This window comes from Amblyomma mixtum, chromosome 2, assembly GCF_055824585.1.
Source record: "Amblyomma mixtum isolate Tamu chromosome 2, ASM5582458v1, whole genome shotgun sequence".
NCBI classification, from domain to species: Eukaryota; Metazoa; Arthropoda; class Arachnida; order Ixodida; family Ixodidae; genus Amblyomma; species Amblyomma mixtum.
The window spans coordinates 292534233-292560677 of record NC_143013.1 but is presented as its reverse complement, the minus strand read 5'-3'; the positions used below and the strand labels follow the sequence as shown (position 1 = coordinate 292560677).

Below are 26445 nucleotides of genomic sequence, written 5' to 3'. Positions count from 1 at the left end.
TTCACTGCACTGCGACCGCACATCCGGTGTCGCATTCGAATCAAGCAAAAAAAGTAAAATCAAACGCCCTTACTCCGCGTCCTGAGTCGCACAGCTGTTTCCGCGATGTCCTTAGCCGACTGCACTGTGTTCATCGGCACCGGCCGAGGTCAGGAAACGTTAGGCGCCTCGAAAACGCAGCGATGGAAACAACACAGCCAGGTGAACCGTGCGAGGTTACGGACTGTGAGTGCAGCAACCGTGAGTACACATCACTGCGGAGAGGTCGTAAGTTCTTACCAGCTAACAGCTTATTCTATGCATTTTTTTTCCCCGTTCGCCAGAGGTAAAGACATGGGATATAGAGACTGCAGATTTCTGCAGACGTTTTCCCCTACATATTCAAAATAACGTACGACGCAGCCTGACGACACTAATGTAGTTGCATGGACTATTTTCAGAAGCCCGTTTTATGATGATGATGAATATGGTTTTGATGCTGATCTCAATAGCTCAATGACAGCTTGGCCGCATTAGCGTGTTTAATACGTCGCTAAACGGAAAGAGAGAGAGAAAAGGGAGGGAGTTTCGCGCTGTTATGTGCGGTGTGGCAAGGAGTTTGTGCATTTCGTGCAAGCGCGCTTCGCTCAACTTGACGTGTGGAAGCGTTTTCGTGATATACGTACCAAGTCAGTCGCTACTGCTAATGGAATGTAATGTGCAGCGAATGGCCGGCGCTTATATCTCTGTCACTGTTCCTGCCACAGTTTGCGACATTTTCAAGAAACTGCGTTTTTTAGAAATCATGTATTTAGAAATAGCATCATCGCTGCCTCCTGTAATGCCTGTTAAAGATGGCATGTTGCTAATTTTCTGTGGCATAGTATATAGTATAGCCGTGCACATGCACAAGTCTATGTGCACGGATATAATTACATATCAAGTGTTGGTAAACAACGCTTGTAACTGCCCTACGCTACGGCCAGTCCATAAAGAGTTTGACTGGAGGACAACGCGGTTTTCCTGTTATGCCATGAGGTGTAGACACTGCGCCTAGACAGCAGTCAATGGCTGCTCATGCGTCCTCTAACTGAACATAATGCAAAGAAACAGCGCGAACAAACGGGGACTAGACGAAGAATACACAGGAACAAGCGCTGTATTCTTCGTCTAGTCCCCGTTTGTTCGCGCTGTTTTTTTTGCATTATGTATCACCAACTCGCCCGCTTATCTATTCTAACTGAACGCGGTTGCGCTACACCAACAGAACAGAACAGCACCTGTACACATAGACACTAGAGAAACGGTGCAACTGAAGAGCTTAACGACTTCCGCTCGCAGCATGTAGACGGTAACAAAGCCATGTTTGCGGTGACAAAAAAAAAAGCCTTCAACACAGTCCTAAGCAAAAGTAAGGGTTAGCATTGCGCATCGTAAGTTTAAGCGTGGTAATTCCATAGGTCGAGTACTGTTTGCTCGCTTGTGAAAACTGAAACTAGAAAATATCGCAATGTGTGTGTTTTATAGAATTTATGCGTAGGCAAACATTCATAAACAATGGCAAATGGAAGAATTTTGACCGATACGAAGGCTTGGTAAACGTTGGCGTTCTTATGTTTGTACCCTCGTTTAATGCCTAGGATTTTAATGGTTCCATACTCCCACTTTCGCTCTTATGTGTAACGCTTGCGGTTCAGACTACCAAGTACACAGAATTACGCTTATTGCGCCCATTATGAATTTACGAACATTGTTGCAGCTTGCTGCAGTACTGCCATCTTCTGCTACGATCACTCAGAAGGCGGAAATTGTTCCGCAAATATGCTAATTTACCCGCAAGAAAAAAAAACATTTATTTTATAACTCATAAAAAACTGAGGCTGTTGCTGTCTGAGTAAGGAGTTCCCGCGAGATATATATATATATATATATATATATATATATATATATATATATATATATATATATATATATATATATATATATATATATATATATATATATATATATATATATATATATATATATATATATATATATATATATATACATATATAGGTAGTTAGTAATGGTATTGTCATGTGCGAACCTGTATGATATGAGCAAGAGCTCTCCACGTAGCTTTCCATCAGTCACATAGAGGGCTATTCCTGCCTTGGTGAAACTATTCTTCATATCACGCCAGCGTTTAAATATCTGCACTGAAAGCGAGCATCTGAAACTGTTTAATTCGACTTCACTCGGTATGGCAGGTCTTTGCTTGTTGTAAGGAAGCCAGAAACAGGCATTACGGGGCTGACTCTTAGACGAGGGCATTACCCCCAAATCAAGAAGAGCGCCAGGTCACAGATGAACGCACGCAACGATTTGGGACGAGGCGCATATAACTGACTTCTATTACGCTTTGCCCATGTCGTTATGTACTGCTTACTCCCTATGAATTCACCTTACCAAAACACGAATTTAGGGAGGTCTTTTTGAAAGATTAGGCTTGGCCGACGTAGAGAGCAAGACAGCATACATTGTTGCCCTGTCTGGCGCTCGCACTGTCCGATGTCAAATAGTTCACGCTGGTGTCCCCAAACGGAACTCAGTAACACAGTGCGAAATGCCTTGTGCAAGCACCTGGCGCAAGCACCTGCTGGGATGGCATAACAGGTGCCTGGCAGGTGCAACTCAGTCGGCCGGATGCTGTTGGTTGGAGAGCCTCTTTTGAAGGGCATTTGCTGCCGAGTTTCGATGTTGTTTCTGACTACAACATGTAAGCATGCAAAATGCACAAAGAATCTCGCTCATTTATTCGCTTTAATGAGATTGTGGCACCCACTTTCAAAAATTGCTTTAGACGGTCTATAGAATGTCAGTAGACTTTTGTTTAATAAGAGTATAGATTTTCTAAAGACTAGTCTATAGACAATACAAATCCTATAGACAGTGTACTATAGACAATCTATAGATTCATGGCTATACACTTTTAGTAGACTTATCTACAGACAGACTAAACGAAATATCTATAGGAAGGCAATAGAGCCTATAAGAGGTCTATAGAAAAGTCGGTAGACCATTGTTATAAGACTACGGCGCTGAGATGAGGACGTGCATGCAGCCGAGATGTCACAATATTTTCTTTCTTCTGTGCTTTGCTTCGCAGTCACTGCTGAGGTGCACGACAATTCTGGCAGCCCGGAGAGCTTCGGCAGCGCCAAGACCGAGGAAGTGAAGGGCGCCGGCGGCGGAAGCTCTTCCGACTCGAGCGCGAGCACAGACGAAGGCATCTGCCAGGACGACGCCACGCTCGAGGAAGACGACAAGCGCGACTCGGACGCCGCGTCGCTGACTCCGCAGAGCGCAAGGCGCAAGTCGCCGTCGCCAGACGCGGCCTCGTGTGCTTCCTCTGTGGCCGGAGGTCCCGAGGACCCCGAGGAAGACGAAGACATGGACGGCGCCGGGAGGACCACCATCTTCCACAGCTCGCAGCTCAAGTGCAAGTCGCCGCCGCCACTGGCGGTCACTCAGCCGACGACACCTCAGCCGCAGCAGTCACAGCAGCAACAGTCACAGCAGCAACAGCAGCAGCAGCAGCAGTCACAGCAGCCGGCCCAGAACAACAGGCTCCCGTCCGCAGCCATGCTGAAGCCAGTTTCTAAGTCCTCGCCGAGAACTCCGCTGTCTTCCAACGGAAACAGCAACGGCGAGACACCTCAGGTAAAATGAGCAGTGCTTGTACCACCATTCAGTCAACAAATTGAGTTGAATTGAATTTTATTTCTGAACAGTTATGCAGAGCGTGTTTGAGACAATATCTGGATCCCTAGCTAAAAGCTGGTTAGGACCCATGCAAATCATATCTAGTGAAACTAAATGCAGGCGTAAGAACAAACTATTTACATTACACATGATGAAGGCTCTTGCATTCAAATGGAAAGCTGAAATATACTTAACCAACAAAGGCATAAACCAAACAGATATGCGTATACATAAAAATGCGAAGTCTCTACAGAATCCGGCATTGCTCCGTACATCGATAGATGTGCGGCGCATGGCGGACGGGGTGACGTTAATAGGCAAGAGCGATTACTCTTTCATTGATGATGCTTGTAATCGATGATATGCGAAACTGCTTGGAGGCCTGGCAACACAGCGTCCTCAGTTTTCGGTCGTCATCACGGCTCGGTTAAGACGGCGTGTTGTCTGCAATGCGTGCTTTCTTGCTGCGGGCGAAGTTGTCATGAAACTCACGAGTAGAATTTCAAAAGCCAACTTCAGTCGATGCGCTGTTCATACTGCTCACCTCTTTAGGTCCTTTCTTGTCACTTAGTCAGCGCCAGCGTGCGTCTACATGCGTGCTGAGCTGCGCTTGAAGTTTGGCGCTAGAAATGGCAAGAATCGACTTTTTGAAGTGCGTCTTAAATTCGAACTTTGTCATTTCAGTGCAGGCATTTAGGCATCGGCTCAACAATTTCGCATTTCCATCGCTGCTTTATTTTCATGTGGACGAGAATTCGCCTGGCGGCCTGTTGAATGGTTATCTTATGCTGCATGCACGCATGTGCGTTTGCCTGCAGCAAGCTATACTTCTGCGATCTATCGTGCGTTCTGGCGTTAATAGTTGAGTGCACTGCAGAATAACCGCGCACGACCTTCGGCCGGATGCGCATTGCCACCCTTTTAACTGCAGTGTATGCGATCCACATCCGCGCCTTTTGATGTCGCTGTGTTGTAGAGCCCGACGCAGTTGCCAGTGTTGATTTTCGTTGCATTAGCTTTTACCGTCCCAGTTTTAAAACGAGGTGGAATACGCATATAGAGCAGACACAGCACCTTTAAAGCAGTCGATAATAGAGATTTTTAAGGCTGCTTCATATTCAAGCGACTGAGCGATTAAGCGGCGCGCCGCAGCGAATATTTCCAACTTCTTGGAACCTCGCCGCTCATCGCCGCGACGACTCAAAACAAGTTTTTGCTCCGCGGCGGCAGGATTTGCTAGTGTTTTCGCTTGCATGTGAAGCAGGCATTAGAATAGGCTGACCCTATCGGTTAAGGGCATACGGGAATAGCGGGACGACAGTGCGCATGCGCAAGACAATAACACCCCTTCCTCCGGTTATTGTCCTGCGTCTGCGCACTGGCGCCCCCGCTATTCCCCTGTGCCTCTAACCGGAAGTGTCGCCAATATTCGAAACGTCCCTAATAACGAGTGCAAAGCAGGCGTATTAACGCGACACCGCTAGAGCGGATGTTCGGAGCAAAAGCCCTGCGCCTAGTCGCACTAATTCATTTGCGCACGCGTGCTGAAAAGATTTGCGTCATATATTTAGTCGTTCAAGCAAAACATGTTAATAAATGCACAAAACTTGCTGCTTGTTTCGATCAGAGACAGCAAATAGTCTCGTCAGTGTTGTAATTTGAGCACAGGTCGTCAGTTAGGTTTACGGGAAATCAGCGTTGAAAGCGAAAGCTGTGAACGGATCGGCGCGCTTACACGGATCACTTGAGTTGACACTGGCGTTCATTAAAACGTTCGCGGGCAGTAAAAAATATAACAAATGAAAAGCCGAAATGTACCTTATTTCCGCACGCATCGTAGTAACCTCGGTGAGTGCGCCCGCATCTCACCTTTCACACGAAGCGCAGCTGTCTTTAGGCAACGCCGGGCAGCAGTTTCGTTTTCTCGAACGAGCCAGCATGGCGGGTCTAGTCCTCAGGGCGCTAAGAAATGGCGCTACGCATTTCGGATATCGTCACTTGCTCCACCTGTATCTTATAGTACGAATTAAATTGGTATCTTACCACAGCACCAGAGGGCCAGCGTCCTCTAAGAATTTCTGAAGTCACCGAGGATGCAAAGCAGACGCCTTGATATTGGTGTTGACCTTCACATATAGCATACCTGTGTAGGGGAATCGCTTAATGACGTATGCCGAAATTTGAGTATACTCTCTGCCCTAAATGAGCCTACATTTTGTGTAGCGCGGATCCAAATTTGGTAAGCAAGAAGATGAGACCTTCAACTGCTAGCATTTAAACATACTCGTAAAACTCTAGGAGGCTGTCATTAGTATGTGTGATAGTTGAATGAGCCTGTTCACGATGATCATCTACTTTCCGTGTGTTTATTTGTAACATTTCGCTGCTCAGATTCCCAACACTTCTTGGCCCTTTCCTATTCATGAGCTTATTATTACATTTTCATTTAACAAATTTTGTATTAATTGGTTTAAGTTTACCAGATGGGGTAGATCTTTTTAATTATACGACTTTCCTCGATGTTCTGTTTCACTGCATACGGGTATAGTACTACATCCATGTGGTGTATTCCGTTTCCTTGTATGTTAACGCACATAACCTGTCGCCACCTGGAATACCGGCATAAGTCTGTGAATTAACTTATTTTTGCTCTATTGTCTTACCAGCCAATCTGCTGTTTGCAGTTTCCATCCCAGGCCCTCCTTCGGCCCACGCCGGGATCCGTGCTGCTCCGCGACATGCCGCACGCTTCGCCTCCGTTGCGCAACAAGTGTTCCTCTCTGGCCGACCTGCTCGACGCCGACCAGAACCACCAGCAGCAGCATCAGCAGCAGTACCAGCCTCAGCCGTCATCCGGCCCCAGTGCATCGTCCCCGGGACAACCTCGAGGCCAAGTCAAGAAGCCCTTCGAAAACGGCATGAAGAAAGCTTCATCCACTCTATCGCTGATCACGCCACCCCTGCAGCTCGCTCCCGCGCCGAGCCCGGCTCTCTCGGCCAGCGTCAGCGATGCCTCCGCTGCTGAACACAGCAGCAGCAGCAGTAGCAGCGACTCGGACTACGAGACCATTTGCACAATGTCCACTTACAATGAGGACAAGCTGGTCAAGACGCTCAGGCCAGTGTCTCAAGCGGCAGCAGACTCTACTTCCACGTCCTCTACGTCCTCTACGACGTCTACAACGCCTTCACCGCCGCCACCTCCACCGCCCATAAGCACCACCGTGTCTTCACCCCCGCCTCCGCCGCCGCTGCCCAAGAGCTTCGACATACGTTCCACGGAGAGCACGCTGAGGCGACCGCTGTCAAGCGCCCTCAGCAACAGCACAAGCGGGGAGCTCTGCCGCTCGGAGACGTCTTCGAACGCGGACACGGATGACTCCGCGTCTTCAGCAGGTACGGCGCACAGCGAAGAGAGGACGCTACCGAGGCTATTCGAGAGGCCCATGTCGTTCATCCCGCCACAGTTCATGCAGCCACCGGACTCGGACACGAACCTCAAACCGTCCGAGTACCTGAAGACTGTCTCCAACAAACCCAAGTCGCTCTTGTTGAACAAGGAATTCAAGGTCGAAAACACAGTCACGAAAAAACATCTGGGAAGGGTCATCGACAGTCCTTCCACGCCCCCTATTCAGGGAGCCACCAGCCCGCATTCGTTGACTCTGCCTTCGAACGGCAGTGTCGGCAGCGTCGCAAAAGCGCTCAACGGACTCAACGGCATCGGCGGCGGTCAGCACAACGGCGTCAACGGACACGGCGCCGGGTACAACGGGCTCAACGGCCTGAACGGAACGAAAGTGGGCAATGGTAGTCTAAGCGGAGGTAGCGTGAGCAGTGGTAGCGTAAACGGGGACGAATCACCCACTCCGTCACTCTGCGACGAGAAGATTCACAGTAACAGCTCTGCGGTGAATGGAGACGTCAGCAGCAACTGCAGCACCAACAGCCTGCCACGGTCCATCCCTTCGACCCCGTGTTCGCCTCAGCCGAACGGCGGTGCCTTCTCCATCACCAAGGAGCAGCTTCAAAACGTCCAGCTCAAGAGGACAGACAAGCCTAGCACATTGGGTGAGTTGATTTCCTTGTTTGTATGTGCACTGTGTGGTACTGCACTTAAATCAGTTGACATTTTGGAGTTTGTTAACCACCGAGTTTTAATAAGCACACGCTCGTCCTTTCGGCGAACTTAAAATCATGCAGCTGCCGCGTTTTCTTTTTTTTACATAAAAATTCTCTTAATACTGCGCCAGTGGCACAGCTCGCACGAGCCAGCCCGTGCATATTCTTATTACTTACCTTTGTGCACAACGGCTCAACTCTAGCGAATGACTTTGTTAGCAACTTCTCGTGTGACGCCTTGCAAGACTACACATTGGTGCAGATGACTGGGCAGCTGATTAAAGTATGGTATGGCGGATCGTCGTATCTGAATCATTTGTGACGGAACAGCGCAAAACACCGGGACAAGAGACAAGCGCTGACCTTGCACTTTCCAATTCAGGGCTCGCCTTGGCAACGCGTCGCACCATGGCAAGAAGCTCCGGTGTTGTCTTCTTAGGTTGGATGGCAAACTTCGGTCCAAGGCTAAGCACCTCACGGAGCGGTTGTGGCAAAACATCGACACCAAGCATGTGGATCTTGTTTTCATGGCAAATGAATAACCAACATGCCCAAGCTGTTGTATCTGAATCAGTTGTTTACACGGCCCATTGTCCCGTAAACAAACGGTCAATCGCCCTTAGCACAGATTCTGTGCCGTTCTGCTCCAGTTTCCCCATGATGCCACCTTGAGGCCGGATAAGGGACTGCCTCGTCTGCACTGTTAACAAGCTTCACAAGAATATCAGTTGGCGACAGCTGCTACGACGGCGTGAAATACTGAGCACAGTGACCTTTTATGCAGCATACCTCCCCTCTCGGACAGAAATACGGATGCGCTTGGCACTATTGCAGTGCTTGTTGTTGCTGCTTAACAGATGGGAACAAAATATCTTGCGGTCACGTATTGCTTGCCGTTCAGACTAAGTGCTGACCGCCACCTGAACAATGGATAAAGCTAACCAAAGATCCAAGAAGAATGCGGTGCTCGCGTAAAAATGAGGCCAGCTCTTTTACCGATTAGCACAGCAGAGGCCAAACTCACACCCATTGTGTTATCGGGAAAACAGTTTGCCTCTTCAGGCATGCGCCGTCGATGTCTGTATGCCTCGGGCCGCTTGTACCTGTGAGCAACTGTATAAAAAAAAAATTAGCAGTTGAAGTTCGTGGCGCATTCACCAGCGTGACTAATCCCCTACTTCGTAACAACGCTCTACGAGGTATCGAATTGTGGCGCCTGGCTTTTTGCTGTGCTCTTCAGGTTGCTTGAACGCTTACGCGGGTTTGTGCCGTTCTTGTTGCCCTCAGAGAAAAGAAAATAAAAATGCGCAAGTCACTGAGAAATAGGCATGCGTATTCGTGCTCTGTCGTATGCACACGCACGCATTCGTGCAGAGCACATCTGTTCAGTCGTTTGCGCGCCGTGGTTGGGGCATTATGGACAGCGCCTGGCTCGCCTTCCTCGCAGAACGGTGCGTCCTACTCCAGAAGAGTCCGTGCAGCACACTGGCCGAGCAGAAGAGCACCATCATCGAGGAGCTGAAGCAGTCCATCGGCACCCAGGGAGTCCACGGCGTGCGCAAGCTCAAGGAGGAGCGACAGAGGCTCGAAGAGGAAAAGGTACGCGGACTCAGTGTGTGTTGTCGCAGGTCATGTGGAGTGCGGCGTGTGCGGGGTAGGGGCCTGGAGATTCGGTTGTCAAAATGTAACCTCTCCTCTCCCCAATACCCCTGCATGTTTTTTTTATGCGTCGAAAAAGCTTTGCTTCCACCTCAGGCCAATCCGCTAAGGCCTGGCGCATGTTAGTTCTCTTCTGAACAAATTCTTCGCCCACACTTCTGCTGCTGCGAAGTCCCTTGCCTCGCGAAGTCCCTTGCCTCGCTGGATGGTGGATGTGAGACATGGACACTGTTTTCGTAGTTTGTTGTTCGGTTTGGTTTATGAGGGTTTAGAGTACCGAATCGACTCAGGCTATGGGGGACGCCGTAGTGAAGGGCTCCAAAAATACCGACCCCCTGTGGTTCTTTAACGTGCACTGACATCGCACAGTACACGGACCTCTAGAATTTCGCCTCCATCGAAATCCGACCGCCGCGGCCGGGACCGAACCCGCTTCTTTCTGGTCATTAGCCGAACGCCATAACCACTGGGCCACCGCGGTGGCCTTTCGTATCTCTAAATGATGCGCAGTGTGTAACTATGTCGCGCATTGTGGGAGTCGGTGTAGGGAGGCTCGTCGTTATGGCGGTCATATATATGTCATCATCATCATCGTCATCATCATCATCACATATATGTAGGCGGCTGAAAAGACGTTCGCAGGTTCGCGTTTTGTGGCAGCGGGATGCAAAACACGCTTGTGTACTGAAAATTCTGGATACACCAAAGAACCGCAGGCGCTACAAATCAATCCGCAGCGCTCCACTAAGGCGCTTGGATTAGCGCAAGCTTTAGCTTTTCAGCGCAACCAACATTTTAATCTCGCGGATTTCGGTAAGGGTACAGCAAATTGACTAGGCACGAGCGAATGGCCAAAAAACAGTCTGATATTGGTTTGCAGCTATCTCGTGGATGGCAAGAAGTGATGTGGCTCTTCAGCTTTATTTTGCCTGTCGTAAGCCTGAAGCACTTAGTGACGCAGAGTCCAGCTGTCCTTTAGTCTCGATGGCGTACCACGCAAACGTCTGCAGATTAATGCTGACATTCAGTGCTTTGACACTCGTAGTGCATCATTCCCGTCGTTCTCTTTTCCTTCGTCTTTTTCCATCGCACGTATCCTGCTACTGTTAAAAATCCGATGTAAAAATCGTTTTCATCTCATACACCAGAAGAGTCCGGATCACCTTGTGGCCTTAGTGTCATAGCGCGCTTTTGGGCATAATGGCTCCCGCCGGCGTCATTAATCACCCCCATTCAAGGCGTTGCCCTCGTCCTTTATGTTGTAGAAGAACGGAAGAAATAACCATCATGTTTGAGAGTTCTTACCCATTGCGAACCACACCACAATACGACAGGGAAACTAGACAGGTAATGATTGTTAATACTTTTATTTGTCACTAACTGTTAGCCGCGCTAATTATTTAAATGACACGTATCAGGATATTCTGAAGTCGGGAAAAGCCTGCTGCTCTTACGTGTGCCAGAACAAAGACCTACGATGTCTTCAAGCGAGTAAATACAGCAGGCAAGTGTCTAGAAGCTGAATAGTCCTCGTTTTCGAAGTCGCGAAAATCACGGCCTAAAAGCGGAACTGCTTCCCACGAAATGTATGCCGGAAGGCCTAACGGGCGTTCGACTCAGCCCACATGTTCTATGTCCTGCTGACATTTAACGTCATCAAGAAGTCAACTACGGAGCAGTGCCTCGTATCAATGTTGACTCAAGACACGTGTCAAAGTCAGGTGTTTGCTTTGCGCTTGCGCAGTACACAGTACGACCACGCTCTGCAAGATGGTTTTCTTACCCGTGGCATCCAGCGCCAAGCTTTTGATCTGACTGACGTCTAAGCCGCCCAAAATCTTGCACGAACCATTAGCAGATATTGGCATCGGAATACTTGACGCACCAAAATTTTGTTCATCGCAACAGCGAATGACCAAGCTTTGCAAACAGGAAAAAGAAACATGTAAACTTGGGCTTCTCGGAATCATTGCAAGTTGAGCACATTCATTCATGTCATCTGGTCACAACTGCCTGCGAGCGCAACGCTAGCCTTTCGTCTTGTGACGGTCACTTAGCAAAAAGGCTAGAAATCGGCCTAAGAATATTGCAAGGAGCGATGGAAAAAAAATTAAGCTGAACATAAAGAAAAAGAAAGGAGCGTGGATTACATAGCAGTGGTGAGGTGATGTCTAAGTTTCGATTAAAAAGATGCAATTGGAAAGGGCAGGTAATGCGCAGAACTGACAACCGGCGGTTGATAAAAGTGCCAGAATGCATATAAAATGAGATAAAATGTAAGCGGAGCGATGCAGAATGAAAATCGCTAGAATAACGTGGCCGCAGCTAGCTCAAGACAGGGATAACTGGAGATAATGGGACCTTTGTCGCAATGGCACCATCTTTGTCGCGGAGTTGGCGAATGATGATTGTGATGATGATTTTATGTGCAGCCAGAACCCTTCATTGTGGGAGGCCACCACAAAGCTCTTTAGCCTACACACCCTGTCACTTGCTGCAGGAAGGGCCGCCGCGGTGGCTCAGTGGTTATAGCGCTTGGCTGCTGACCCGAAAGACGGGGGTTCGATCCCATCCGCGACAGTTGAGTTTCGATGGAGGCAACATTATATAGGCCCGTTTACTGTGCGATGTCATCATCCGTTAAAAAAACCCAGGTGGTTGAAATTTCCGGAGCCCTTCAATACGGCGTCCCTCATAGCCTGAGTCGCTTTGGGACGTGAAACCTCCATAAACCATCAACCAGACTTGCTGCAGGGTTGGCGACATTTGGCATTCTTTATGGCTGCTCTGCGTAGTAGAGACAGTTAAGACGTGAGCAGTATGCGTCAGCAGTTGAAGTGACCCTAGCAATCGTTCACTACCAATTCTCCTCATCTTCCTAAATGGCCCTTGGACAATCCTCATCGATTTACTCGAGGACTGGACTAGACGACTGAACACCCTTTTCCTTGGTCTCCTTGAGGACATACCCCCCCACCACCACCACCACCATCCCCTCGATGATTTGACTGGGGCTAGTTGGGTCGTTGCGTCTGTTCTAGGCAAGCTACCGCAGATAAAGGGTCGGACCCTCATTGACGGAGTCGGTCTGTCGCAGGAGAAGAAGAAAGCGGAGGAGCTGCTGCAGCAGATCAAGGCGACCAACTTCGTGGACACCATCCCGGAGAAGGACAACAACGGCTGCGTCATCCCCGCCTGGAAGCGCCAGATGCTGGCCAAGAAGGCCGCCGAGAAGGCGCGCAAGGAGGCCGAGGAGGCCCTGCAGGTACGCTGCGGCCGGCACTTTTCAGGGGCATCTTTTTATTCGTGGAAATAACTGCCCTGGTCATCAATTTCATGTTATCCAAAAAATGTTATCCAGGTAGGCTGCGGTGTGAGCGCCCACTAGACATGTCCCACGTAATCATGTTCAACTCCTGGCCACCTAATGGGCGCTGACGCCGTTGCTCTCACCTGGCAATAAATTTACAGTTTGTGTTCGCCAACGGCGAACATGCTGCCCGGCGCATGACCTCGTGGCTCCATAGCGCGAATGTTGAACTATTGAATAGGGCATTGAAACAACGTGTTTGTGGCATAATGTTGTGATCTTTTAGAGTTCTGCTGGACTGTGTCAGTTGGTAGCTACGTAGTAGCCGTTAAAAAGGCGCAGGAATACGGCACTGAGCATCCTCGTTTTAACAAGATCGGTAGTGTAGTTTTCAGTTTAGACACAATTATACTGCATTATAGGTTGCTACCGTGTGCAGATATAGCGATATCGTGGTGTTGTGACAGAAAGGCTATTTAGAATGAAGCGACATCGAGTTGGCGGGGGCGCACGCTATTAAAACATCACAAACAATAAAAAATGCAGAAGGTGATGCATCCGCGCAGGCGCAGCGGCTTGTCTCGAATATCGAAACCACTTGTTTAAATACGATCTACCGAATATGCTGCCTGTGATCGACGGACGAGAACAATTAGCAGCGGGTTTATGCTAGCTTTGAGTTCTAACGCGAGAGCTGTTGGGTGAGTTGTTAACGATCTTCCATAGCTACAGCATGAAAGACAGGACAGGAGAGGACGACAGAACACAGCGCTGTGTTCTGTAGTCCTCACAGCCCGTGTCGCAAAAAAGCCGTCATCGGCGACGTTGGCCGTCAGTTAAAAATCAATAAAGGATCCCAAGAGAAGCAACCTAGGTGCCCACCGTTGCAGGTGGTAGCTAAATTGATAACTGGCCGCGAGAGGTTGCTGGTAAAGAGCAACCTGTTTCTCACAAGCACCGCCGGTGGGCGGTGGCAGCACCCGCCACCTGCCGGGGCAGTGGCGGGTGCACCACTGCGCCAGGAGTTGTATGAAGACTCCCATGCAGGCATCTATAAATGTTATGTAGACAATTACCAGTGCCGCATATACGAACATTAACTCCTTAACGTTATCGCGTCTTATCTTTAGGGTGGAGCCTAAGTCTCCTTTTCAGAATTTTTTTTTTAATATCCTGAAAAGACTGTTGCGTTTAGCTGTTGTGTTTACGCTAACCGTTAAGAATAAGGGAGTCTCTTGCACTGATGACATCCATGGGAAACGAAAGTTTATTGTACATTGCCATCATTTTTATTTCATCTGCTATCTAATAGAGAGAAGCTGAAGCCAAGAAGTGGACCTCCGTGCCCGTCTGGAAACGGCAGCTTCTCATGAAGAACGGCGACGCCACTTTACCAGGGCACAGGTATGTCTGCATTCGAGAGGCGTTTGTATGCAATACACGTTCGAATATTCTTTCGCATGTGCGTGACGGTTTTCAACGCCATGTATAACTTTGTTTCCTGATTTTCTTCCTTGTTGTGAGTGCACGTGTCTATTAGATCGGCTTCTTCATAAACGGCTCAAGATACAGCTCTATGCGTGTCGCTTGCTGCATAACCTTGAATGGACTTATGGGTAAGTTATTAATGCGAGAGCATTATATGGCTCTGTCGCGTCAGCAAAAAGTGCCCGCAATTTTGTCCGCATGATTACGTCGTTCTCTGAAGATTAATGTGTGAAAGTGTGATTGGGACAGATAGTGTGCGATAAAATGTTGCTGCGGAATATATTTGGTTGATGAGGTGTACTTAGTTCGTTAACTAAACGCGAAGAATACTCTTACACGTCAAAATAGCCATGGACGTCGATATAGTACATGGACGTCAGAACAGCCACGGACGTCGATATAGTATGTGGACGTCTTGCTCTCGCATTGCTCCAGTGCGGGTTGCTGCAGTGATCTTAGTTTTTTAGTGCGCCGGTACAAGCTAGCGTACTCAACACATTCTTTTCTCTTAAAAGAGAGAGCCCTTTCTTCTCAAGTTCCAAGCCATCCAATAGGCAGGATTCATCTAACTGGCCGGTGCACGTATACCTTGATCAAAGCCACAGACGAGGCGCTTCCACCGTAGACTGTCCTCTACGTCGTCTGGCAAGCTTTGCGGTCGGACGCTTACAGTACGCGTACCGAAGTACGAGAATTGACCGTTTATGACGGCGACAATTAATGCGGTTGTTAACCAATTAATTTCTACTTGAAAAACTTCGAGATCACTGCGGCAACCCGCATTGGAGCAATGTGAAAGCAAAAACGTCCACATACTATATCGACGCCCATGGCTATTCAGACGTCCATGCACTAAATCGACGTCCATGGCTATTTTGACGTCGAAGTGTAATTTTCGCATGTAATTAACTAATTGCAAGTCATGAACCAAATTTTTCCCACACCAAGATTTCATCACGCACGATCTAACACAATCAAACTTTTGCACATTTATCTTTACTGGACGCTACAGAATCGTGCGGACAAGTTTTGATGGCGCGGCATTGTCATCTAATTCTTTCGCATTAATAAATCTCTTGGATTATGTACTCTGCGGCGCATGTGTGGACTGCTCGATCGATGTCGCACGCAATTATGAACACCGCTGTCTGATTCCCTCTCTCCAGTTGGATGTACAGACAACTTTGCCAATTTTGAAAACCTTAGTCGCTTATCAGGACTGAAAGTACAGGGGCGATAAAAGAAAGCGGTGGCAAGGAAAAGATGCTAGATTCACCCATGATGCAATTTTTGTCATCCAGGTACTAGCGCGATGAAAATAAATGCGAAAAAGCGCAGCGCGTAAGTGCCGCGCTGTTCGCATTATACTTTTATCGCGACAGTACACCGTGTTTGTTTGCCTAGGAACTTGCTGTATACTACGGCGACCAAGCCAGTCACGTAATACTTTGGATTCGACGAATCGGTTCATAGTTAGGCATTTTGAAGATGGAGCAAAAAGAAGCAAGGACATAAAAGGCACATAAATATGGCAGCAGCTGTGCAATCATAGAGCGCCCTCATTAGCAGTTCACTGAAAGAATCTCGAATTCGCTTTCGCCGCGACAAATAAGTTTTGAAGGGCAGAATATGATCTTCGTGTGAGGGTCTTACCCAAAAAAGTCGTAAGCAAACAGGGATCAGTTCATTTAGGTCCTGTCTGGGTAAAAATACCAGCTTGGTGATACTATTTGCACTGGGAAGAAGAAACGCGATGTACGTGTGCGCAGAGGTTCTTTCTGTGGGCGCTACGCACATCGCGTAATAGTTCATTAATTTGTTGTAGCGAGAGCTACACTACGCCAGCTCTTCGAGTCTTCAGCGTGGCATCCCTTGAGCTCCGTGGCGGCGCCGTGGCCTTGAGCCGGCTGGTCACGTGGTGCGGAGCAACTGCTGCTGCCGGCGGCGCGGCGCGCAGGCGAAACCGAGCTGCAACAGCTGTGCGCATGCGCCGTGTCGAGTGTGTGTGTGTGTGGGGGGGGGGGGGGGAGGGAGGGAGGTGTCGCAGCTATATAAGTAGGCGTCTCGGCGGAGCCGCAGGGGCAAAGATGGAGAGTGGAGGAGAGGACGCGAGATGTAGCTCTCGCGTCACTCCAAATTTAACCAGAGCTTAACCGCAGCCATTTTTTCCCTCACTTTCGCAGGACCCTCGGGCCCAAACCTCTGACGGGAACCTTGAGCTGTCCCGCCACGCCCGTGTCCAGCGCTCCGTCTTCAACAGCGTCCACACCGGCGTCAACGCCCTCCAAACCAGAAACCACCAGCAGCAACGGCAGCACTAACGGCAGCAGCAATAGCGAGCCACCGTCTCCGGCGACCAACAACGCCTCATCCCTGGTCATCGCCGAGGAGGACAAACCGCAGAACCCGTTCCTGCAACACGGCCTGCGGAAGGTCAACGTCCGCTTGCAGTGAGCATGCTGCTACAACCTGCCCTCCGGTGTGTGTGCGCATGCGCGGCTTGAAGACAGCCCGAGTCTTCTCCAACCCGCCAGCTTCGAGAGAATGTGTCAAAGCAGAAGACGAAGAAGAAAGCGCCGTCCCGAGCGACGAGCAGAAGACGTGGGATCGACGTGTGAGCAAATGCCTTTTTGGACAGAAGACTGTTGTGTGCCCGGTCGTTTTTTGTTGCGTTATTGTTTCGCTTTCTACACGTTCTTGTCTCGACTCTGTGCGTGAAAGACTGCTGTTCCCTCCTTCGCTGTCTTCCCATTGCGCATGCGCAAGCGTTCTTCAGGGGCGCCGCCGGCGGATCATGCGGCGCCGTGGCCTGAGAGGACGAGATGCCCGTGTTGTTGGCCGTCTTTTTGTTTTAATGATTATTTCCAGAACTGTTTTTTTACGGCGCACATTAAAAGAAGGGAACATCACGGACAGACCATGGCGCGCAGACGTGTGCTTTTAAGCCTTATAAGCAAGCAGCCTGCAATGCTACTCCTCAATGTGAACAAAAGAATTTGATGAATATTTAGAGCTGTGAAGCAGTTCATTTGCGATCGTACATACGATCGCTTGCGAATCTGGCTTTACAGCTTTGGTGCCACTTGACTGTTGGATCGCCCATGTGACTTATTTCGGAGATCAACTATTTATAAACGACCCTAATCAAAAAATCGCTCCGTATGAAGAGTCAACGGGGCGTGAAGATCAGACAGAGTCTTAGTCTCCGCATTCTGAGTAGACTTACATTGTGCCCAGACATCGGAACGCCTTAATGAAACTACTGCGAGTTTTAGGCTGATTCGTAGAGTTGAGTTCGATGCGGGCATTTATGGACACTTTATGAAGCCATGGGATCGGGTTGTTGAAATAAGACCATGCTTTATAGCCTCGAGGGCACTGAGGATGAGGCAATGTTCAGAACTTTCATTACCCTTCGAGGTGCATGGAGGTACACCAGACACATCACACCGAAGGCCCAAGACGCTTGTAGCTCGCTTTCAACGATTTATCTCCACGCAATCAGTCCACTAGGAGCCTTACACCTAATGTTGTAGCTCCCTGAAAACTTTTAATCGCCGCAGTCTTCTCAGATCGCTTTTTTTTTGTTTGCTTGTAAGTGAACCACTTTCTTGAATTTTTGCCTCTTTCGTATCACTCTATCTCAGATAGTCGTTTTATTCGAGGCCGTTTTAACTTCCGTACGGCTCAGTTCGCCCCGCTCGTTGCGCCCTCTCTCGAGACTGCCGGGCATTTGAAGGTCACTTGACTGAGGCACGTGCTTTGCGGGCGGCGAAGATAGTATTTCGACAGTATCTGTCGGCCAAAAGATATATACGATTTTCAATGTAAAGAAGAGATAATAAAGTTTATCAGCTGTGTAGCTGAATGGATAGACAGAAATTCTGCTCCTAATCCTTGCATGGACTCTCTTTTCGTTTTTATATATATACATTTTTTTTTCACCGAAGCAAACTAACCTCTGTCCTTTACCTACAGTTTTGACTTCGTTTCTGTACATAGTGTTGCACTTCCTGAAGGCTGCGCTTGAGCGGCGTACAGAGTGCCTTTTACCTCACTTTATCCTATCCTTAACCTCGCTTTTAGGTTCAACCTAAATATTTAACACTATCATGCGCCCTTTTTGCTTTCAGGGAATTCTAACACCATACTTTTAATCAGTCCTTTTATGACAGAGGGCACCGTCGAAGTTTGGTATCGTGCTGTCGTACCCTTTAAAAATGTCTCTTGGCTCGAAAGAAGATCGAAGCATTTTCCACTGTTTCCTGTGAGCTTCCATGCCTCTGGCATGCTTTCCTTCATATCCATGCAAGTGGGCTTAAATCGCTTTTTATCGATCGGTAGTTGGTCGGTTTTCTCTAATCGGTTGGCAATGAAAAGTACTTCCTGATATCAATCGTTAATGTGTTTTGGCGCGAAAAAAAACTGACACAGTTTTGTACACATTTCAGAACGCAGTGTGCATCCGTTTACCTAATTTACTATGTTTGAATACGGGGCACAAAAACATGAACCTAAAGGCTGCTTAAAACACAGGTGAACTGCGGATTGATAAGTATTTAGTACGGTGCGTTCAACACCACTGAGCTAATGCCACGACGCCGATGCTCAATGTATAAGGTATCTCGCTTCCTGCGTATGAAGCTCTACACTCCAAGCCAAAAGAGAGCCTAATAGGACTAAATGCAGCACTTAATCCTCGCGACAGACGGTTAGTTCGCGGGAGGAGTATTTCGGGAAAATGATTCCTTTGCAGTTTCTCTTGGGGAGTTATTGGTTACTCTGAAGGAGTAATGACTGCGGCAACGAAATCAGTCCACATTAGGACTAACCACAACACCTATTTTACTCCCTTCTGGCTTAGAGTGTAAGAAGAAACTTCCGTTCTTTCCTCCACAAATGAGCGAGGCCAATGAGGGCAGAAAAAAAGCGTCAAATCCGGCTCACCAGGGACAAGTATTACGGGGCGAAGCACTCCCAGACGACGGCGTGCCTTGAGCGCATATATGCGGGAAGAACGCGCTTTCCCTCCAGGTTGCTGACGTCATTACCCGAGGCGGTAATGTTCCCTACGACACGTTCAGGCCTCTCTGCGAAGACATGCCGTCGTGGGAGCTTTTTTTTATTATTATTATTATTTCGCGGTGCGCTGTCAAGAGCCGCGCACGAATTTTTCGCAGCCTCAAAACGCGATCGGCGCGACCTCTCCCTCAAGAAGAGAGAAAGAGCGAAAACTACGGCAACACGGAGGAGCGCGAGCGTTTCTATTTCCTCAGTTTCTTTCAGTTCGTTTGTGCGCGTGAGTGGCTGTGCGAATGCCTGCGTGTATGTACATTTTTTTTTATTTCCAGATGAAAATAAAGTCTTGAGAGAAACAAACGCACAGTTCTTTGTTCGACTGTCTCGAATTTTTGCTCTAATACAGCATCTGAATGCAAATGTGTGTCGATGTTCAGAGACTTTATTCAAATGCGCTTTTTTAAACCTATGTTTATTGCCTCAGCTCATTAAGGGGGTATGTAATGATGGTTAGAAGGAAGATGTGATTAAACGCTGTTGTTCAGCCTCCACCAGCATACACAAGCGTACAATCCTCTGATTCTGCCTGGAATTGTTTCTGAGGACCTTTTTTCAAAAATTACGCAGTGAGGTCCGAAGTCAGTTCGGTTTCTAGACGCACAACGGGACGAAAAAGCATAATGGAAACGCACTGCTCGCGTTACCCACTAAACTTAACCCCTCGATTAGACCATGGCCTACACACGTGCTTCTTGGACTCAGGTCAGCGTTGCTGCTTACACCATTGCGGCTGACGGCCAGCTCGAGACATCCATCTTAGATCGGTGCATTCATCCTCCTCAGACCGCTGCCCCCGAGGTACTCCCAGTAGTCACAAGAATAGAGGACCTTACTAAAGCACCAAGCTTTGATGAGGTCCCCACCGGCTTTACTATACGCACCTACGTATTCGATGCAAGCGGCACGTGAAGTTCATGCGAATCACATTCCTGCACAGTTCAAAGATGACCTGCGAGTGACGCTCGCCGACATCCTCATGCAGTCAGGTGGATTCCGGGTCATGTTGAAGTCCCATACAATGGGGGGGGGGGCATCCCACATGAGGTGCCTAGGAACTCCTAACCTTATCCAAAAAGTTGCCGTACTACTCGCCATTACAAACACGAAGTGAATCTTCCTTGTGCCAACATCAGAGAATCGCTTGTGAACCCTTCCTGTTCCAGCAAATATATCAACGTCCCAAGCTGCACGTTTCTCGGCGTATTGACATCTATACCCTCCTCACCACTGCTCATTATTTCCTCTATAGTCACCGTCCCTTCCCTGCATACCACAATTGTCCTGATCCCTGTGCTGCTTTGGAGCATTCCCTTTTCTCCGGCTCCATTGCCATTCAATCTCCAAGTTACATATGCCCCTTTCCCCCAGAGTGACGAGAATGACTGGCTTCGGATCAGCTGAAGGATCAGTTGTCATGGCGACTTTCGAGCAAGATACACGGGAAGCTTAGTGCTTCGTAACAATAAAATTAGTTTTCTCTCTCTCTCTCTCTCTCTATCTCAGGGAGGGAGGGGATAGAATTCATACAGAAGGATGGTTATGGTTACGGGGGTTTCACTTCCCAAAGCGACTCAGTCTATGACGGACGCCATAGTGGAGGGCTCCGGATATTTCGACTACCTGGGGTTCTTTAACGTGCGCTAACATCGCACAGTACACGGGTCTCTAGAATTTCACCTCCATAGAAATTCGACCGCCGCGGCCGGGATCGAACCCATTTCTTTCGGGTCAGCAGCACAGCGTCATTACCACTGAGCCACCGCGGCGGCTCATACAGAAGAAATGTGTTAGAGCAATTACACCCTGCAGGAGCTCTAGACTCCTTCTGTATTAAGGAGTTAAGAGTTTCTCTTGCAGGGTGTAATTGCTCTAACACATTTGGTGGTATACTTCCGGGGCATGACATGCTTTGTCGACGGGCTGCGCTCACCAAGCGGATGCGAGGGGTAACAAAATATGAAATCCGTATAGAGCTAATGGCTTTGTCTTTGTTTTGATTGGAAACAGATGGAAGCACCGTCACGTCTGCTGATGTGCATACAGCGAGTGTTTCACCTAGGTTGTTTCACGCTGCCATTGTACACGGTTCCGCTGTACACAGTTTAAGTCGTAGGTGGTTCGCTAAAACGGAGTCTGAGGCAAGTCTGATATACTGTGATAACAATGGTCACAGCATGTCTGACAAGAGACTTACGCATATTACGCGCCAGCCCATAGGAACCCGCAAATCGGCTTGCATGACACAACCGTTATGACTGCGGGCCAACCTTAGGCTTGGATTATACGTCAGTGTAGAAATTTTATTCACATTGAAAACAAGATTGGTCGTCCCGAGGCATATATTCGATGTCCGCTGCGTTCAAATGTACGTATTGGGGCTGCCGTGGTCATTTCTTGCCGGATGAGCCGTAGCAGTAACCGTATTGAAGACAGGTCGGACATGCGCCTGGAGACGCCCGAGGCCTGTAGCAGGCCGATGCGCACACAGGACACGCCGGCGCTGGAGTATGCAGTGCGTAGAGAGAGAGAACAAATCAATAAATAAAATTTTTTCATCATATATAGCAAACTAGCAACGGCAAGAAACATCTTTTCGGATCAATGTGTTCTAAAAGATCGGCGAAAGTTGATGAACCTTAAAGTTTGAGCACTTCCTTTTCCCCTGGCCATAAGAGAGTGGAACCAGATGAACTAGTCAACAATTCCGATGACTGAGTATTCTTGGTACGAGTAGTTCCCGGTGTTCAAGTGGGCATGTATAGTATTCAAGCTGCCGTTGTTTTGGGCACGTATGTTTTTTTTTTAATTGCTTCCGGGACGAAAGAAGGTGAATTTCTCGCGTGTATATTTCTAACTTCTCTCTCTCTAGGTGATGAAGATATATGTAAGTAAAAATAAATAAATAATAAAAGACGCATAATATATGCTCATTCTGCTCCAAAGATTCCACCGTCGTTTAAAAATTCATGCAATGAAGCGCACTTCACTGCGTAATTGCATAGCGTAATGTACACAAATACGAGTATAAACAGGTTTATTTGGCGCCACGGTTATACTCCTTTTACTCCTCTTATGAATCATTCAGTCAACATGCCTAGTTTCCTTTGCACGAGTAACTCACTAAACTCTGCCGCTGGCGATGTTTTCCAAGCCTGATTCATGGCCCAGGACCGAGATTTTTAAGTTATGCTGCGAAGTTAATTTAGTATCTGCCAAGCACGATTCTTGAGGCATTTATTGTGAGCTAACTGTTCAATATAAGCATCTCACTTAAACCCCATATCAGTCTACTTCCTCATCCATCTTGATCAGGTTCGTATTCATAACACAGTAGATGGGGAACGCGAACACTTGAGAGCAGTTAGACAGTAGTAAGAAAACAGCCGTTACATTAAAGATTATGCTAACAATTAACCGAAACCTTTTCGAGTTGGCTCTGAACATCTTCAAACTCGTGAAAAGTTATTCTGGTAGCAACGGGAAAAGCACTGTTGAAGATGTATTCAACACCGGGAAGAGTGTCCTGGCAACACGGAGAACAGTACTTTTGTACACCTGAACTTTGGGCACTTGTACTCACGGCAGACGCAGATACCGCACCCGCTGGGGTACTCCAGGCCTAGCTCACAAGGGCAACGGCATGGCAACGATGGCAGGCATCCGCTGGCTGCGTCGACAGACAAGCATGCGATGAAATCCGGTAGTGTTATCAGACGCAGCCCATGTTCCGGTGCATGTTCGTACCGTGAGGTATGCATTTCTCAGAGGCGATGCATGCATCCAACTGACCCGCTTTGTGGTTTTATCCTTTGCTTCTGTCAGCTTTTGTACTGAGTGACTTTCGGACAAATGTACGAAGCTTCAGGAACGCCTCTTCAGCTTTATAAAGGTTTTTCTCTCGTATAAGATACCACCTTTAATGTAAAAACAGCTTCCTCCGATGCTAACACCTTTAATGTCCGCCCTTGAGCGACTTTTGCATCTCTCAGGGTGTAAAAAAAGCACCCTATAAAAATGGTGCTTCAAGGAACTGTTCTCAAGGAGTTTTTCAGCACCCTCAACTTTTCAGCGTGAGCAGAGGGTTCTCAATTAAGGCTGTGTGCGCAAACTGAGGTAGTGGAGTTGTTCAAAAGGCTATAGCAAGGAACCAAAAGAAGATATAGGTACGCGCTTAATGCCTCCAACCTTTACACTGTTTTCTAACATATGAAATCACGCACAGCGGATCCCGAAAGGCAGACGACTGGTGACCTGACGAAACATTGCTTCTAAGCGGGCTTACGGGAAGCTAGTCTCTTTCTACTTGTTGTTACAGCCCTGCACTCACAGGCGCTCATGTCACAGCAAGCTGTCGTTGCGAAAGGGCCCGTTATATATTGCCATGTCGTGCCACTCAGTGCCTCGTACCTGCTACGTGTCTGCGCTTGTTTTTGTCCGTCAGCGTACCGGAACTTCTGCTGTCAACTGCTGTACGAAAGCGGCACGCAACAACTGCTGTTCTCGACAACAAAAGCGCAGCCCGTGGAGATGCACCTTGTGTTTTTATCAATAGGTGATAGGAAAAGATTCCAAATTACTTAATTTGTCCGCCACCAGTTCAAATATACGACAAGGCCGGTCCCAAACTGCAACAGAGTTTTTTATTGTCTTGTCGTTACGACAGATTTTTCTGTAGTGTTGGGAAATCGTCTGTTGTTGCGACACAACTGGCTCTGTCGTTACGACAGGAGACTCCTCTATACAACAGAAAATCTTGTTACTTCAAGAATTTCCTGTTGTCAGGTACCAAAATACTACAGGAAAATCTGTTTTTCACAACAGAAAATTTTCTGTTGTGTTTTTCGTTAGGGTAGCGTTTGCGTCGATATTCTTTTTGTTTTTCTAAGCGTGTCCTTACCTATCCGTAGCATACGTGCCCAGCTTTCGTGAGCATACAGCAAGTAGCGCCATCTGTCATCCGCCAGTAGTGAACATTGCGTGACTCAATCAGGATATTTTTGAACTCCTAATTTTGAGAAAACGAGAGAGTCCTGGCTGATTCTGCGCGAACGATGTGATTATCATTACCGGATTTTCCTTTCGCTGCTAAATCTGACCTATACAATTCTTCCTGCTCTCAAACCAACTGTTTCTGATGCATATATAAAATCAATGTGGTATACCGAAGATTCAAAACTTCCGCGGTGATTTTCGGTGTTCAGCGCCACATGGAACGTGGTGGAAGCCGCACAAACTAGAACCGTTTGTGGAGATTTTGTGCGCAAGAATACGCACCAAGAGATTGCAGCCTCCACATTTACGATATCCGCAACAATCTATGAATGAAGTAGGGTTCTGGGTCGCCGCAAGTGCTTATTACTTCAAAACATTCCTTTCTCTTTATCAAGAACCCCTCGCGAGTGACGTCGGACCACGAGCAGAAGACAAGTAGAGCCTGCACTGCTGGCGCAGCGAGCACTTGACATATTTGCTGACTCACCTGAAACTGCTTCGTAATAATAAATAGAAAAGAGAGCGACGGCGAGCGTCACCTTGACCGACATCGTTCCTGCAACGAGAACAGGCGCGCAGGTGCGAAGGCATAAAGTATCAACTGTGCGAACAGAAGGCACGATAGCAAATACATCCGTGCTTCCTGTGGTACAAAAGATCAAGGTGGCGGCCGGGCACAAGTGCTCTTTTAATCTACTGCTATAGTGCAGGCTCCTCTGCTGTCACCCTTAACCCTAATGCAATGCGATCGTGTTCAATTTGGAGGTATTAGAAGAAGGTAATTAACTCGTAAATGCTTAATAAATTTAGCCTTTTGTTGGACTTTGTGCCGGCTAGCGTATTGGTATTAGTATGCAATCTAAAAGAGCGAAGCAGTGCTGAATGTACTGGGAAAGCTGACATTTGGAAATCTACTGCTGCAAAGATCAAGCGAAACTATAAAAAAATAGTACACATAGACGAAAAATGTTCTGGTTAAGTCATCACAGTAAATTACAGTAGGCTACACTTAGTTTTTCATTACAGACTATAACCTAATGCGCTATCGGGAACAGAAGTCTCTAGGGCGCACGAAAATTGGTCTAAGCTCATAGGTGCCACGTCTTCCAACGATCACCTCGTTTGACCACCACAGACTACAAGCACGTAAGACTGACTTCAACCTTTACAAGTGTGTTCTCGAGCCGTCAACTTGTATGCAAAGAGTGGGCGACGGTGCGGGTAGAAGAACGGTTCGAATACGCGCTAACGCACCAGTTGACCTGCACTGCATGCAATAACAAAAGCTGCATCGGCATGCTCAGCGCCGAAGTGATCAGAAAGCATACGTTACATTCTGGAATACGTCTGCGGTCCGGCTTACCTTCAAAGGCTTTGGCTACAACTAGAGGGTGCAGGGGACGCAGGCTGTTTCGAGCCACTGTAGAAGAACGTGAGTGAGCTGCGCGCTTTTAAGCACGTTCGGGGCCCTCTGTGACGTGACCTCCGACGGGTATGACGAGTCCTCCTTCCGAGCCCCTTTCTCTAACTCCGCATCCGCCGCTGTAAACACGAGCAGAACTCAAAGTTTAACTCCACGTGCGGCACACTTTCAGCGCACAAAGACCTGCTACATGCCTACACCTGGAGGTTCGGGTCATTGGTGTATTCGGAAACTATTCCTTTTTCTTTATTTTCCGAGGAGGATAGGGATCGTTAACATCTGTCCTGCTTTTGGGGAAGGGATAAGAGAGAGAGGCAACTACAACGCTTCAGTGGAGTCGACTAAATTAGCAGGATGTAGGGAGAGGGGTTCAGCAAACGGTCCCCCCCCCCTCCCTTACCATTGTTAAGGGCTCCATGTGACTGCTGCTCGTCCGCTTATGTCTGTACGGCTTACGGAGAAAGCCCGCTGATTGAAAAACAGGGCATTACGCGCACGTGGCGGATATTGCACTCAACATACGACGCATGAATTTCCAGGACTTCACTGTACGAGAGAATGAATAAAAATGAAGGAAATTGAAAATCGGCACTATTTCCGTTCTAGTTGACAGTGCACAGAGGCCAGAACGGTCGCTATCGCAATG

General features: G+C 48.1%; 1 protein-coding gene and 1 long non-coding RNA gene across 2 annotated transcripts in view; one reads left to right on the top strand and one right to left on the bottom strand.

Moving 5' to 3' along the window:
- The window catches only part of LOC149364493 (uncharacterized), a 164214-nt gene extending 147139 nt beyond the window's left edge, over positions 1-17075 (top strand). The window contains exons 6-11 of the mRNA XM_089574451.1: positions 3131-3684; positions 6411-7797; positions 9296-9447; positions 12605-12772; positions 14130-14221; positions 16489-17075. Of these exons, the coding sequence (XP_089430577.1) occupies positions 3131-3684; positions 6411-7797; positions 9296-9447; positions 12605-12772; positions 14130-14221; positions 16489-16759 (2624 nt within the window). The 3' untranslated portion in view covers positions 16760-17075. The remainder of the gene's footprint in view (positions 1-3130; positions 3685-6410; positions 7798-9295; positions 9448-12604; positions 12773-14129; positions 14222-16488) is intronic.
- A 4612-nt stretch (positions 17076-21687) lies between these two features.
- Positions 21688-26445, bottom strand: part of LOC149364490 (uncharacterized) — a 53695-nt gene continuing 48937 nt past the window's right edge. The window contains exon 4 of the long non-coding RNA XR_016288620.1: positions 21688-21884. This is a non-coding gene — a long non-coding RNA (uncharacterized LOC149364490). The remainder of the gene's footprint in view (positions 21885-26445) is intronic.